The following is a 15,536-nucleotide window of genomic DNA, read 5'->3' on the forward strand; positions in this document are numbered from 1 at the left end:
AGTACCTATGTCCTATGAAATTGGACAATCAGATAACAATTAGTGGCACAGATTTCTTAAAACAAGAATGTCGTTTTGCTGCGGGATGAAAGAAGACAGCAAACTCATTCCACCATCTAAGATTAATCCCTTGCGATGCTTCCCAGCCTTTCCCACCCTGCTGGCTTCCTCTGGGACAGGCGGCGGCGGGGGACCCGGAGGAGGCAGGCGGGCAGGCAGGCAGGGTGGGGGAAATCCGTCCAAAACCTGCCCCCATCCCTTGTCCCTTTAAGGCAGCACTATCCCTTTAAAAGGCGGCCGGCGGCGGCCGGCGGGCGGGAGGCGGCGGTGGTGACGGCCGGGGCCATCGCCTGCCCGCCGGGTTTTCCCCCCCTTCCTGCTGGTCCGTCGCTCGCAGCCCGTTAAAAAGAGGAGGCAAGATGGCCGAGCTGGGCAGCAAGGGGGTCACGGCCGGGAAAATTGCCAGCAACGTCCAGAAGAAGCTGACCCGGGCGCAGGAGAAGGTAGGGGAGAAGAGGGGCATCCCCGGGATGCGGGGTTGGGAGGGGGGACGCGGGTGCCGGGGATGACAGCCCTCTCCGAAGCAGGGATGCGGCTCGCCGTGGGTGCTTGCGGGGGGGGGGGGGGGGGGGGGGGGTGGCAGCTGCCTTCTCTGCCGGCGGAATTAGGGCCCCTTTGCATCCTGAGGATGCCGACTAGCCTGTTGGAGCGGTGAGGGTTCACCGTCCGCCTGCGGAAACATGGCATCGGATGGGGCCGGGAGCGGGAGCGAGGACGGAGCGCCGCACGCTTGTGTTGGATCCGCAGATGCTTATTGTTTCAACAGGAGGAGACCTTCCCGTTGTGGCATTTAGGTTGTGCTTTATGCAGCATTTTCGAGAGCAGTTCTGTATTTTGCCATAGCGTAAATGCGCAACCTCAAAGATGGTGAGGGAAAGGAGATGGGCACTTGCCCCTTATCTTCCAGCAGCATCGCGCGATAGTCGCTACTTGCTGTACTGACCTTGAGCTCCTCATTTTGGAATGGTGGTAAAGCCAAAGCCGTACGGCCTTTAAAGATTGTGCCGATCTGCTGGGAGGGGGGTTGTGTGTGTGTATTTTTGAATCCCGGGAGCCCTTTCGCTGCTCTCCGCCCACCCCTGTGCCAGCAGAAGGTGCCAGGAATATGCAATGGATACTTTCCCTGTTCATCTCTCTGGCATGCTCCATCTGATGCCAGATGCTTGGTCTGTGTGGGGATTATCGGGCATTTAACGCAGGGACATTGATCAGCTGCTTTTATTGGAGGCACGCTCGTCTTGGTTTTCAGTGGTTTGCTGTGAGACGACATTGACTGAATAAGGACTGGTGCATCTTCGAGGAAGGGCGGGCGAGCTGATCTGCCCACTGCTGCTCGTGTTCCCTGGGAGTTATCTTTAGCAGCTAGATTTAATCTAGGAGGGTTGGGATTAAATGCAATGCTGGCCTGAGCCTCGTACCAGTCTCTGACACTGCTCAGAAGCGCTGCTGGGTCAGAATCGCAGCCCAAACTACTTGGACTTAAATGTTCCATATGCTGCACCCACTACTTTTACCTCAACTACTGAGACTAGAAGCATCCCTTGAACTCGTCTGACTGCTTGGAAAAAAACCCCAATGACTACCAGATCCAGTATGGAACTGCAGCAGCAAGGTTCACTCTGTACACAAGAGTGAGCATGGCCACATCCATGGTTTTTTTACCCTACTGTTGTTCCAGAGGGGACAGGATGGGGAATCTTGAACTCATCACAGGTCCACCTTGAACTCATCACAGATGCTAACTTCATTCTGTGTTAGCCACCAGATGGCAACCATATTTGTAGTTAATATTAGGGTAGGTGGTAGAGGCTGAGCTCCTTGGCGCGCTGATGATGTTATTGTATTTAGTGGTGCCGCTTGGAACCAAGTGTGGCCTGCCAAGCCCTTCCCTGGTCTCTTATCAGAACATACACAGGTTCTTTTCCTAGGGAAAATTTTCCACGAATTTCTGTCAACTGTTGATCTAGCTCACTTCCTTGCTCACGCCCTGGTGGTGTTTGGAGATGTGGGAATGACAATAATAATCGAGAGTTAGCCGTGTATTGCAGGTGATTTGCACGAACTGGAAACAATTGTTTGTCTCTTTGTGAAGAGGAAAGTACAGCTTGTTTTCCTCTAAGGAGAAAACAACCCCAAAGCACTTGCTAACACAAATTCCAGACCCTTCAGCTGTTGTTATCCTGATGCAAACAGTACAACTTTGCTCTCTGGGTTCTCAAAAAAGGAAAAAAACGGCATTGCTTGCTTCATCATCTGACTTGCCTCCTCATACTGCTGCAGTATTGTCTGTAACAATTCTTCTTTCGTGAAGCATTCAGTATTTTACCTGTGTCTCTAAGGGACAGACTTTCACTGAGGCAAATGCATCAGTATTAACTTTCAGGTCATGAGGAGAGATACAGCTGAGCATGAAGTGATGCGGAAGCACCAGTGGTTATGATGCTCTACTCTTGTGGTATTTAGTTATAAACTGTGATACTGTGTTTAGCAGGAAGGGTGAACTGTGTGTTGGGAGATAAGGACCAGATGTTAAATAATAAAAAAAAGGTAAGCAGAAATGTGCAGAGGTGGATCTGGTAACATAACTTAAAAATGTGTTAGATTTTCATGAAAGGATGTTGGCTAGGGTTGAACTTTTCCTTTTTTAGGCTTAAACAGAGACTGCTGAGGCTTGTTTTTTTCCATATTGTATTTTGATTTGAATTGAAGATAAAAAAGTCTTCCCTTCAGAATATCTCCCTCTCAACTTGAGCCCTGAGGCTTTGACCTCAGCAGTTTTCTTCATGGTGAATTTAGGCCTTGTGTTAAGCAAAGAATGATGTCTTTTTGTTCAATGCAGAATTCACACTGAAACACTGTACACATCCTTTTTTCCCTTCTCAGATGCCTATTATGTAAACCATGTAAGATATTCCTTCAGAAGTGTTATTTGTTTTGAGCCTTTCAGCAAAACTATTGGCTATTCTTGGAAGACACTTCAGCAATTCCACAGGAAATATGGGATGGAATGGTCGACTGTGCTTTTTACAAATGGGCTGGACACCCATTTAACCTCTGTTTCTACTCAGAGGTAGCCTCAAGTACAATACTTGGTAATAATTTGCCAATTGTCCAGTGAAATGCATCAAATAAGTTGATGCTGCTATCCAGAGGAACCTTGCTTAGAAAGGGCTCATGCAACTGTTTCTAACTCATATCACCTTTTGCAACTAATTAGGATAAATTAGGATATTTAGGCTGGAAATCATGATCTATTCATCCTGAATTTAGCTGGAGGATTTTCAGACTGAGATGTTGAGCTCTGGACTTTTCATAATTCTAAACTTCTTAAATGAGTAAAATTGTAATGTCCCCAATGTCATGGTGTCTTAGAGGGAGCCTAGTGTTTGCAAGCTCTTTTAAACTTTTCCAGTGAGGCTCTGAAGTTTTTTTATTCTTTATGTCTGTAATCCATCATCTTGGTTAAAGTTTGTGTTTCTGCTTTGTGACCAATTTTTATATTAACGCTTTTGAAAATTTTAAAAGTTTCCCCAATTTCCACAATTCTCATTTTCCTCTAATAATGTCCTGCTTCTGGATGTGTCTGCACATGCACACTTCTGCTTTGAACAAGTTCAAACAGCATCTTGGTGACTTGATGCAATCCTGGTGTGAGGGTAACTCCTCTGCAAGGTTCCAGGAGGGAGCTGAGCTTGAGCAGCAAATGAATTGGGTTTAATAGCTTGGCTGATGCTGAGGGTCCTTATCACAGGATCAAGCTCTTTGCTTTCCTTCAGCGTGTTAGGCAAAGGTTCAGTGTGGAAAGATGGTATTGGCTGTACAGGCACTGACTGTTGGTTTAAGTTGCATACAGATTAATAGCTTTGTCTGAGGAGATGAACTGTAAAGTTGACATCAAAAAGAAAGAAAGAAAGTTTTTTGTCCTTGGGAGCTTTTTTGTGTGGAGAGGAGTAGAAAGGAATGAACTTATTTTTACTTAGACTGAGTGTGGGAAGTTCCTATCCTATAGTAGTGGTGGTCTCTCACTCTTTTCATTATAAAGCTAGGCAAAATGAGTGTCTGTGTTCTGTCACATGAACAGACTGTTGTATTTTGTTACGGGTTTCTTCTGATGTACCAACAAACCTTATGTCCCTCTCCATCACTAACCAGAGGGGAAGACTTTGTTTTCTCTGCAGGACCTGGCAAAGTTTAGTTTGGACATCCAAACTCCCTTGTGTTAGGGGGTCACATTTAGGTCATAGACTGCCATTTGTAGTCATAAACTCTGACTTGCTGTGTTGCCATGAAATGTCACTTTTGCTTTCCATTCTTGGCTTTGTTAATTCCACCGATGTTTACCCACATCTGTTTGAAGTTTTCAGTTCTGCTCTCCTCTGGCTGCGCAGTCCAAGGAGGCTGGGCTGCAGTCTTGGTCTCACAGATTGTGGTTTGGGTGGAACAGGATTTGCAGAAGGCATGGTTTGCATTTTGAGTTTGCCCTGATAAGACTTGTTTCCTCCTCCTAAATCAAGCTCCAATAGATGGAGCCTGGCTGAAGGAAACACCTGGAATGAAATCTCAGCCCTGTTGAAGCAGGTGAGAGTCCACTAATGAGCAGTACCCAAGAACCTTAAAGCAAATTTAAATACAGCTGTCATCAGGATTCACCTATCAGAGGCTCCCTGCTCGGCAGATGGGGAGGGAGCCTTTCTATAAAAATGGTAGATGCAGAAAGCTCTCTTAAGGAGATCTTGCATCTACCAGCTTAAGAGGAGGGAAGTTTCTTATTGGTTTTCCTTTGGGATCCTTCTGTCTCTTCAAAGCTTCGATGTTTTTTTCTTGCCTTTGCTTAGGGTAGGATGGTTTGGTGGCAGTCTGTCTTGTTGTGCGAGTGAAGAACAAACAGCCTGAAGAGCTACAAATATTGGTCGCCTACTGATCTGGCAGGAAAATAAACATTTTGGTTTTTTCCTGGGGGACTCCCCAGATGACAAAGACAGGGCTCTGTACTTTATGTCTGTTAGCTTGCTTTCTCAAGAATGCAGGGCTTAGGGGATGAGTAGAGTCTCAAAGGTACTTTGTGCCTAAAGGTTGCTGGAAAACAGGCACTGGATACAGGAGGAAGATCTGAATTAATGCCCCTAATGTTCAGATGATTCCAGTATGAGCTCAGACTGTATTACTGGTATCAGATAATCTGCATGGTACAGGGAGGAGGTGAAATAGGAAACCAGGCTCCACATGTCTCCTTGCCCATGGAATGGTTTGATTGGCAGGGCACTTACAGTGCCCTGCTGAAGGTGCCCTTCTGTCTGGCTATTGGCAACAGATTTCTTATATGCAGGAGAATCTCATGGATGGATGAATTTTCTGATTGGAAAAGGCCCAACCCTATTCCTGGTCACTTTATCTTCCCTGTAAGTTCTAGTCTTGCAGATAGTGCTCTCCAGTGCAGTTCTTGTGAGATCAGGTTTATAAAGCAGGATGTGGAAGATGTCTTTTCACTGAGGACTTTTAATGAGGCTCTAGGCCATAGAGAGTTAGTGTTACAGACCTCATCTCTCAGGGAGTGACATCAAAGCTTGTCTGGCCTCTCCCTCCATCCTGCACGCTAACTGTTGGGCAAGGTTTGTGGTTTCAGGCACTGATGTTTGTTTTCTTTCCAACATCGTGATTGCTCTTCACATGTGAGTAGCAAATGACATGGCTGGCCAAGCCTTTGGGGAAAGCTGGGTGCAGCCTGAGATGTTCAGCATCTATCTGGACTAGGATCTTTGGGAATAATGCAAGTTTTCCTTTGTTCATGACTCTTTAGACAGAAACACAAGACCCTGTTGCTTGGGATCAAATGTATAATGAAGCTCTGGTTCTAGAAACATTTGCAGTGACAAGTGGGTACCTTAGGTTAACAGGTATTAGAGTGGCTATTTTTTCTGTTGTTGCAATGGTGACCAGACACCTGAGCTGTCTGTTGTGCCAGTTCTGCAACTTTGCAAGGATCATCTTACAGTCCTGGCTGTCTACCTGTACATGGAGGGATCAGCCTGTCTTCCCAGAAGTTCTGTACTGGCAACCTGACATGATCACAAAGCCAGACTCAATTTGCCCAAGCAGAACAGACAGGTCTGTCACCCTGAGGTGGCCACAGCTCAGCCCCCTAAGTGGGCTGGCCCATTCAGGGTGTGCAGACCAGCTCCTTCTAATGGGGGGTAAGACTGTATTAATGCTGACCAGGAGACTGTGCATTCTCTACGCCAGAGCAATGAGATGGGAACAAATATTAAAATACGAATAAAGCCTCCTTGGAGCACTGCTGGCAGGTAGAATAGTTTATTAAGGTACATTCTGACTTCAGGCTGTGTTTTAGCCTTCTCTTGAGGGACTGCATACTCAGATTTCTCCAGCAACTGCAATACTGAATGCATGAGTGCCAGCAAACCTGTACCATTCTGGCATTCCTACTGCTGAGGTAAAAGGGGACATCTCTCACAGGAAGGGGTTGGGAGAGAGAAGAAAGTAATTTCCATCATCTTGCCTAGTCAAAATCAATTTTAAATATGGTATTAGTTGACTACTTAATACTGTCAGAACAGGAGAGAGGAACCTCTGCAGATTTGCCTGAACTATTGGCAGTGGCACAAGGGATGAATAAATCTTGTCAGGTGTCTTTTCAGCAGGTGCATCCAAGTGGCTGGTGGACCTCAGACAGTTCAGGTTTCCCTGGCCACTTTCCTAGGCTCTGAAGCTGTTTGATCTTCACAAAGCTGGCAAGTACTGCAGGGTAGGTCCTGTGCCGCATTCCAAGAAAAACTTGAAATGTATTTATTAGCAGAAAATAGGATTGATGAGTGGTTTTTTTTTTTTTTGTTTTGGGTTATATTTTCATCATGCCAACTTGCTTGCATAGTTTTGTTTCTTAGCTGCTACTCAGAAAGTACCTCTCTTTAGATTTGTAATTTATGATCTGAAGGAAGAGCCCTGGTAGTTGGGAATAGAAATTCTTCAACCTGCTTAAGTTATACAGTTGTTTAATTTATTTTTTTCTCCTTTTCTCTCTCTCTCTTTTTTTTTTTTTTTTCTGAGCTTCTCCTTTATTATGTTGGGAACTTGCATTCAGGAAGGGTTTACCAGAGCAGGGAGTTGCATTTTGTGGAAAACTTGGAACCCAGAGCTTGGGGCATTCACAGACCTAAACAGCAGTCTCACAGAATCGCTATGAAGCAGCTTTATGAAATGAGAAATAGGTATTGTGTTTACTCAGATCTCTGCTAGTACACATGTGCAACATAGAATTTTCTACTGTTTAGGCTGGGCTGGAGTAATCTTTACTCAGACCTGTGGCTGGGAGGTTAAAGTTTCTGAAAGTCGTCGTTTCCACAGAAGTGCCGTGGGGAGAGTCATGAAAGCCAGACAGTGTTGCCTTTCTTTTTGTCCCATTCTTTACAAGAAAGGAGAAGTCTGGGTGGCAGTGTGTTCTTAATATAGGCTGCCAGGCAGGATGGAGGGTGCAAACTTCACCAGTAAGGAGGAAAGCAGCGCTTAACAGCAACTAATCCCTCTGTGAAAACCATGGGCTGTATTTAATCTCTTGGTACGCAGAAGTGCTGCCCTCTCTGCAAGGGTTTGACATGCAGTTTCAGAAAGCTGGTAACCTGTTCTGAAATTGTTTCTTTTTGGTAATTCTGCATTGATCATGTTTGGTTTGTTTATTTTAAATAGGTTTAGAACTTTTTGTTAAACTTGGTTTAAGAGCCACATTAGTTTCTTAGTTGTTTTCAAAGTCAGCTCTCCAGGAGGGAGATTAGAGGTTGATACAGCTGAAGTACAAACATTTTTCACTGGGCAATTGCTAATACTCTGCTTTGGAACTGTATTAGATGGAGCTGAATGCTTGTTTGCCAGCAGGGATGGAAAGGGAACTTCAATGGTACAGAAACTACAGTGTTTGAAAACACAGCTACAAGTGTTTATGCTTTTGGGTTTTTTTCCCTTTGTACTACTTGGCTTGATTGCACATTTTATTAGGCCAGAAACAATAATGTGTGGCTTAACCAACTCAGAACTGAGTTGGATGATATTTGTGGAGTGAAATAGATATTCTTCCCATTGGATTTACTTGGAATGGTGCCAGCAACAGATGTAAACTTATACTGAGTAGGTATAAAGACAGATGTTTGAAAAAAAATGTAGATCTCTGCATCTTTTTACTTAACAGTTATGCTGGTCTTGTAGCTCTCCAGTACCCTTTTAGGTAAAGTTAAACATTCCCGTAAGTTGTTAAAATTTTTTAGGTCTTGATCCTACCAGCTCTATGAGCCTTGAGTGTGGAAGGACCAACCTTATTTCCATTCCTGCTTCTTCAGTCATTCTGGGGAAAAAATGGGCAAAACCCTGAGGGGAAAAAAAAGAGTATGTTTAAAAAAATTGCAGGGAATTTCTTTCCTGGAATTGGAACGTTCAGCTCATTAATTTTGAATTTTCAGGCAGTGTTGTCTTGGAGAGATACTCTATTTCCCCACTGTGGATGCAACATGACCCCTTGGTCCAAGTGTTGAGTCTGACACAAGAGGCCCAGAAGGGATTTGAGTTATTTTACTGAGGGACAGTGTATTTCAAAGGTTGCTTGAAAGTATGTTTTTGGAAAAATTCTGTTGAGAGAGATGGCAGCTTCCGTAAGAGGAACAGTGCTCGAAAAGAGTGTAAAATCATTCAGACGGAGAAATACACTTGGGTTTTGTACTGAAACACTCCTTAAGGTACAGTTTCCTCAGCAGAGGAGTGAAATGACTATTCTTTGGTGTATTGAACCGACCTCTGCAGTAGAAGAATACTAGGGATTTTAATTTTTTTTGTCTGTGTAGACTGGACAGCCATTGTGAAAGGCCAAACTTAACTGTGTGTTAATAAATTTGAGCTATGACAAGGATGTGCTCTCTCTGATAATGTTTCCTTCATCATGCATGCAGTCAGTATGATTATTTGTTAGTATCTGCAGTGTGCTTGCATTATGTATTGTCAAAAAAGGCCATTCCCTATTCTGAAACAATTCCAATATAAATATTGGACAATCTCAGTTAATAAAGGTAATTCTGATTTGTTTCAGTAAAAGCGTATTCCAAAAGACTTAAAAGGGTTTTCAAACATTTTTGCAGAAGTTTGATACGGATTGCTTTGTAGGCAAAGGTGCAGGGCTGTTTTTGCACAGTAATATTTTTATGAAAATAGCTGAAGAAAGTGGAAAAAGAGATTGTCTTTCTTTGAAGATGAAGAACAGTTTATGTGCAGTGCTGGGAGGGGAGGGTTTGGAGACCTGACTGTAGTGGGAGTCAGAAGGTCGGAGGGGTGACGTGATCCATCAATCACGGAGCTCTGGAACGGTGTGCTGCACCCAATTGCTCATGGTCTGGGACTTCTCTGTGAATGGATATCAGAGTCAGTTGCCAGACTAGAACTTTTTGCCAAGCTGGAGGCTTTTGCTCTCCTTATTTCATGACCCTTGGTGGCCATAAATAATTCAGGGAGGAAGTGTGTGTGATAAGGGCTGGATGCCCTCACCATGAGGCTGTGGATATAGTAGGTTAAAAGAGCTGCTTTGTCATGCTGGATGAAGGTGACTTAGAGCTGGGGTGTTTTAGCTGGACTGTCTTCTGACCTGGGAGTCCCAAGTCTCCAGCTGAGGCCTTAATTTTTGAGGAGGCTCTTTGGGGAGCACTTTGTGGTGATTTTCCTCTCCAAAACCAGTGTGGCCCAGATTCTTAACAAGTGCTCTGGCAAAGAAGCTGATGAACTTAACACTCGTTCACAGCCAGAGGACTTCCCCTTCCAGCCTGGTTCTCTAATTTGCTGTTCCTTACCCTTCAGCTCTGCTGAAGCAAAAGCGCAGTCCTCTTGGGTGGAAAGGAGAAGAGCTGTTCAAAAACTGCTTGGGAAGAATCAAGAGCTGATCATCTGTTGATCCATTTGTTCACACTTTGATGGGACAAACCACATTCTGTAACTCACCATGGCCCTGGAGGGCGCTGTTCCTAAATCCCCCATGTCTGATCCCTTGCAGCTATTGCCTTCCAGCTCAGGGAACTCCAATGGCTGATCCAAATGCCCGTGTCTTTCCTTTGCCCCGTCGTGCATGCCATGAGTTCCAAATCTGTCCTGCATTTGAGAATCTCTCATCCTTGTTCAGCAAGGTGTTTGTGAACCTGTGTAGGAGCTTTACTGGCCTCTTCAGCACTCTGCATCCAGCCTGTCCCTTCTGGAGTCCCTCTCTAGCATTGTTTTGCCTTATAAGAGCTCTGCCCCTCTTCTCCTATCATGCACCTGCTCCTTTATCTCTTTCTCCAGCTCAGGCATGGCCTCAAATGCCTTTTATGTTTTTTCCTGATTTGGTTGCTTCATTTCACATCAGGGCCTGTGTAAAAATAAAAATACTTCTTGCAAAAGTATCAGCACTTAAAATGAGTGTTGCAGAGGAGGAGGCAGAGGAATTGAGAAGGGGGATTTCTGCAGACAACACTATTTATATTAAATATTCCTCTTGCTAGTGTTACCATTGGCTATAGATAGGGTTTAATTAAGCTGTGTTAAATGCCTGCCCAAGTAATAGACATTGATGTTGTTGAAGTCCCGTTGCCTGGAATGTCACATTGATGCCAGCTGAATTAAGTGATGCCATTTGGCTTTATTAGGTACAGGGGTATGATGTAGTGACTATCTAGCTCCACAGTTGTGCCACATTTTTTGGTCTCTGTTTGGTGTCTGCTTAAGGCTGGGGCAGACAGAAGGGAGAGTGGAAATTTACCTGCTTTCTCAAGACTGAAATTTCCTCCTCTTTTACTTTCAGGGTATTGATAGATACATATTCTCTCCAGTTTCATCTTTGTTGAATAGCATGAACTCGGGAATGCAGCGTTTTTAGCTGCCTGCTTTGAATAAGAGCAAACCAAGTAGAAAAAAATTGCCCAGAAAGTTATGAATTAGGCATACAACTGTATATGGCTAAGATGGCCTGGTGTCACCGGCACACCTGAGAGCTGAGAGGTCAGTGGTCTGTCTCTGGTGCAGTTATGTGGCAGAGTGATGGTAGAGGGGTACCTGTGTGCAGTCTGTGCACCCTAGGCCTGACAGACTGAGGCTGACCCTAATAGAGCCTGTGTGTCTCCTGGTGAAGATGTGTTTTCAGCACCTCAGGAATTGGGCCACCTGCTTAAGGTGTCAAGATTAAAGCATTTGAAGTCTGAAAACTCTGGCTTAAGCTCTTAAGATTCTTAATCTCCTGCACTTCTTGAGGCAGGTGCCTGCTTTGGCATTGGGTTTGTTCTGGTGGGAGAAGTGACCACTTCTGAATGGTTATCTTGCTGCCCTGTCTTCTGCTCTGTGCAGCTGGTGCTGGAGCACTTTGTGTCTCCATCCACTTGCCTTAGATAAGGTCTTGTCTTTACAGACTGAGGTTTAAACTGACCCAGCTACTCCTGCTGGGGCAGCTGTTTCACATCACTCTTAAACCACCTCTACCACTGAGATGTTTCACCTCTAGCTGCACCTTTTCCTCCTCTTCTGCATTCTGCTGCTCCATTACCACCCCTCTGGTTGTGCTGCTTTACCTGTTTTTCTTTCAAGCCTCTCCTCTCATAGGTACATTTGATGGTAAGTTCTGGATGGGGGACTAGAGGGGCAGCAAAAAGTATGGGAATAGGGAAAAGACTAGCAGTCCACGGGACCGCAGGGCAGTGGGATGGTGCCTGAGCTGGGGCACTGGCCTCTGTCTCAGCTCAGCTAGACCTGTAGCTAGCACCCAACTTCTTAATTTTACGTTCTCTTTGGCTTATATTCTGACTCTCTGAAACTCCTGGCTGAAAGCTATTAAATAGATGAGGAAAAAATTGGAAATGAAGTTTAAATCACATTTGCCAGGATTTGTTTATATTCTCAGAAGCTTTGGTGGTGAAAAAGCAGAACATTTTCATGTCCTTAAAGATAAATGGGGGGGATGAAGAGTAAAGGGTAGAAGAGGGAAATATCTATGCTTTCTTTTTAACTGCTAAAAACTGTAAAGAAAAGGAAAAGATAAATAAATAAAAACCAATATTTTTTTCCTAATAAGCTTTTATATAGCAAGGCAAGCTTGTGCATTTACAGAAGGGAGGAAAAAAAAGTCCACGTAATAACACAGTGAGTTAGACCTGGAGGGAGGATGATGCATCAGTCAAATATTTGGGGGTGGATGAGGGGATGGGAACATAGATATATTTAAGAGAGAAAAAAACCAAGAAATAATTAGTATTTCAGTTTGTTATATAATGTGGATTATAGCTGAGAACCAACCCTTGAATTCATGCTGGAGTACAAACACAGTGCTTGGGCTGTACCTACAGGGCAGGCATAATGCAAAATGACCTCAAGAAATGAGAGAGAGAGAGAGGAGTAACATAACAAGAGAAATCAACTAATGTAGGAGGAGCCTTTAAAAGGAACCTGCTTTTGAAGGTGCTTGGATGGCCTCGGGGCAGGCAGACACTGAACTGCATTGCTAATGTGTGATCATAGCCCAGTGTGACTACAGAGACCAAGCATCCTGCCAGTGAGAAGGGAAATTGCTTTTCCATGCTGTCTGTCACAGCACCACTTCTGCTGTAGCATCACTTAATTTAGACCTGACTGACGATAGGAGCTAAACTGCAAAAACTGTGGGTGAAGAGGGAAGGAGAAACAACCTAAAATGTTGAACATAGTGAAGGGACTAAAATCTTCATATAAAAAAGTCCCGGAACATCAGGATTTGGATCAGTGCTGGATGTAACCAAGGGCCCCAGCCAGTTCAGCATCTCGAGGCTTGTCTCATGTATAAGTGCCCTCTGTGGGAGAGGAGATGCTTGGTTTGAGCCTGTGGTTATGTAGGTAAAAGAACCTTTCCTCTTAACTGATTGGCCACGTGCAAAAGTGGTGAGAGAGTGTGCTTGCAAAACATCCGGAGAGCTGGGGATTTGTTTGTGTCATTCTGTAAACATGCTGTAGATTGCTTTGAGGAGAATAGCTCTTGCATCCTGGAGATATGTTCTTGTGTTTTCCTAAACTGCCAGGATGGCTGTTATCTAGAGAAAAGCGATCCTTATAAAGGCTGATAGTAGACATATAGAAGGTGCATTAATTTTCTCTTGCAACAGTTGAATACAGACTTTTAAGCTAGATCTTTGCTTCTACTCAGATTTCATTTTAGGTCAAGCAACTACTATTCACCTATTTCCATGGCTGGCTTTTTGTTGCAGTGCTCTTGAGCCAGTCTCCCACTTATAGTGAGCTTTTCTTTGTGAGAGCAGTTTCAGAGGTTAGTGCTACATCCCAGTCGTTTCTGAAAGTCACTTGAGGGATTTTTATGTAAGAAGCCGCATCCTTAATGTTAGTGTCCTAAACTAATTAATTTTGGTTTGTTTTTAATGTTAAGTGGCAGCAAAAATCAGTTGTTACTCTTGAATGAAAAACTTTGTCTTTATCCTTGACTGTTGAATTCGCTGAATCTGATCTCCTCAGACTGGCAGGAATGGGTGAAAAACCTGCCCTCTTCTAGCCCGTTCATGTGCGTGGTGTGCTGACTGCCTTACTGCACAGAAGGGGGAATGAGGAATGAGAATACAGCTGCACAGATTAATGCAATCTAAATGGCTCTTTTCCCGGGACAAAAGAGAGAATTAAGTGATGTTACAGTTCCTTGCCGCCTTAATTTCAAGGTTTTTGATAAGTGCTAACAGCAGCTTTCCATTTCTGCTGGTTCATGGTGCACCAGTTTGGTTTCTCCTGCGATGGGTGCCAAAACCTCCTTTTCAGTTCTTGCTCCAAGGTCAGTGCTACCAGGGAGTCAGAAAAGCAGACTGTTGTGGTGGTGAAGAGTCCCAGTGTTTTCTCCTTCAGTGCTCCAATGAACTGACTTTTGACAACTGCTGCACAGTATAGATGCTAATGACCTGGACAATTTACCAGGAGAAGAGCTGCTAGCTTTTCTCTAGATGATTTTCTTTCACACAAGCAGAAATGATTCATTCAAAGTCACTCTTAAATTAGGTGAGGTGTCGTCCAGGGTGGTTGGGGGAGGGAACACATTGATTTAGGACTGCAGTAAGTTGCTGTCTAGCCAGGTGTACTTGAGTATGGCAGGAGACTCAGCAAAAGTGCCTTTTCTGCACTACTCATGTCCTGTTCTGGGGAGCCCTCTCCATAAATGGATTATTTGGAGGCTCTGGAGCATAATATTCCCAATCACGTTACCTGCAGGGTCACCATGCCCTCTAACACAACTTGCAGACAGAGAGTGGCTTTGCCCTGTGTTCTGTGTTTAAAGAGCATTACTCTGATTATCCAGGAGGCTGGATTAATGGGAGTTAATGGATACTTGAGGAAGGAAGGAAGGGAGAGGTGCTCAGGAGGTGAATTTGAGCTGGCAGACCTGTTAGCAGAACAGTGCAGTCTGCTTGTGAAAAAGTCAACCAAAAAAGCAGCTCTGGGGAACTACTCTGCCCTGAAGAACTTGAGGAGGCAGGTAGTAAGGTGCTTGTGTGGGAAGCTGGGTCATTAAAACTGTCACTAGTGAGTTGTGGTGATGTTTGAGGCACCCAGTAAAGTCTTCTGGAATAAAACAAGAAAAAAATAAAAGATCCTTCTGTCCTGCCAGATCTTGGAAGCTAAACTGGACTTGCTCTAAAACCTCTGTTTCCTATCTCCAGTCCTCTCCCATGGTGTAAGGAGCAGAGTCCTACCTGGTGGGATGCTAGGATCTCAAATGGGAGGCAGCACCACTCTGTGGTGGACAGAGGAGCCCTGTGGCAGAAGGGGGTTAAGGAGTGACCTGGCCATCAGAAACCTTTTGGTGTTCAAAGTCTGAGAGCAGCACAGTGTGCTGGGAGTTGCACAGGCTGCTTGAGAAAGGGAATGGAAATGTTCTCCTTGTCACAGGAGAAGATCTGACCGTGTAAAAGAAACAAATGTGTATTAGGAAGCTGAATAGAGAAACAGGGTCCAACTGCACTAGGGGTAGTGAAGAACAGGAGAAGGGTGAGGGCTGGACTGGGGCTTCCAGAGGAGGAAATGAAGCTTTTTTTCTTTAGGGGAAATGACACTAGTTCCAGCTCTTATCTAAAAAACGGCTACTTTAGAAGGACAGGAAAGAAAGGGATTGCCGAAGAAATCCCTAGAGTGTGATGGTCTGCCTTGTTTTTCTGGAGCAGGTGTTTGTGGGGGCTGAGTCCTGCCCTTGAACAGGTTCTTAACACCACTGCTGCCCTTGGCACAGGCTGCCTGTGCAGTGTTCCCCATGCCCGTCCTCACAGCCCTGCAGACACAGATACTGGGCCCTCCAGACAGCGAGGAGCAGCAACACAGCTTGGTTGCCTGGGTGAGTTAAGGTTTCACCCTCATGAATGGGGCTGTGAATGAAAACGAGGATGGGACAGTGGAGTGGCAGGCCTTGGAAATAAAGCCCTCCTTGAGAGCCTGTAGTGTCTGCCTGCCAG

At 44.8% G+C, this 15,536-nt stretch overlaps 1 protein-coding gene across 20 annotated transcripts in view; it reads left to right on the top strand.

The window, feature by feature from the left end:
• The first annotated feature begins 302 nt into the window (after positions 1 to 302).
• BIN1 (bridging integrator 1) overlaps positions 303 to 15,536 on the top strand; it is a 95,429-nt gene continuing 80,195 nt past the window's right edge. For 6 of the 20 annotated variants that reach the window (XM_032113836.1, XM_032113839.1, XM_032113837.1 and 3 more), the window contains exon 1: positions 304 to 503. In XM_032113836.1, coding sequence (XP_031969727.1) covers positions 420 to 503 — 84 coding nt within the window. In that variant the 5' untranslated portion in view covers positions 304 to 419. Of the gene's footprint in view, positions 504 to 15,536 lie in introns of all 20 variants that reach the window. The other 14 variants (XM_032113844.1, XM_032113852.1, XM_032113853.1 and 11 more) reach the window with 5 other exon arrangements.

Source organism: Corvus moneduloides, chromosome 7, assembly GCF_009650955.1.
Source record: "Corvus moneduloides isolate bCorMon1 chromosome 7, bCorMon1.pri, whole genome shotgun sequence".
Classification (NCBI taxonomy): Eukaryota; Metazoa; Chordata; class Aves; order Passeriformes; family Corvidae; genus Corvus; species Corvus moneduloides.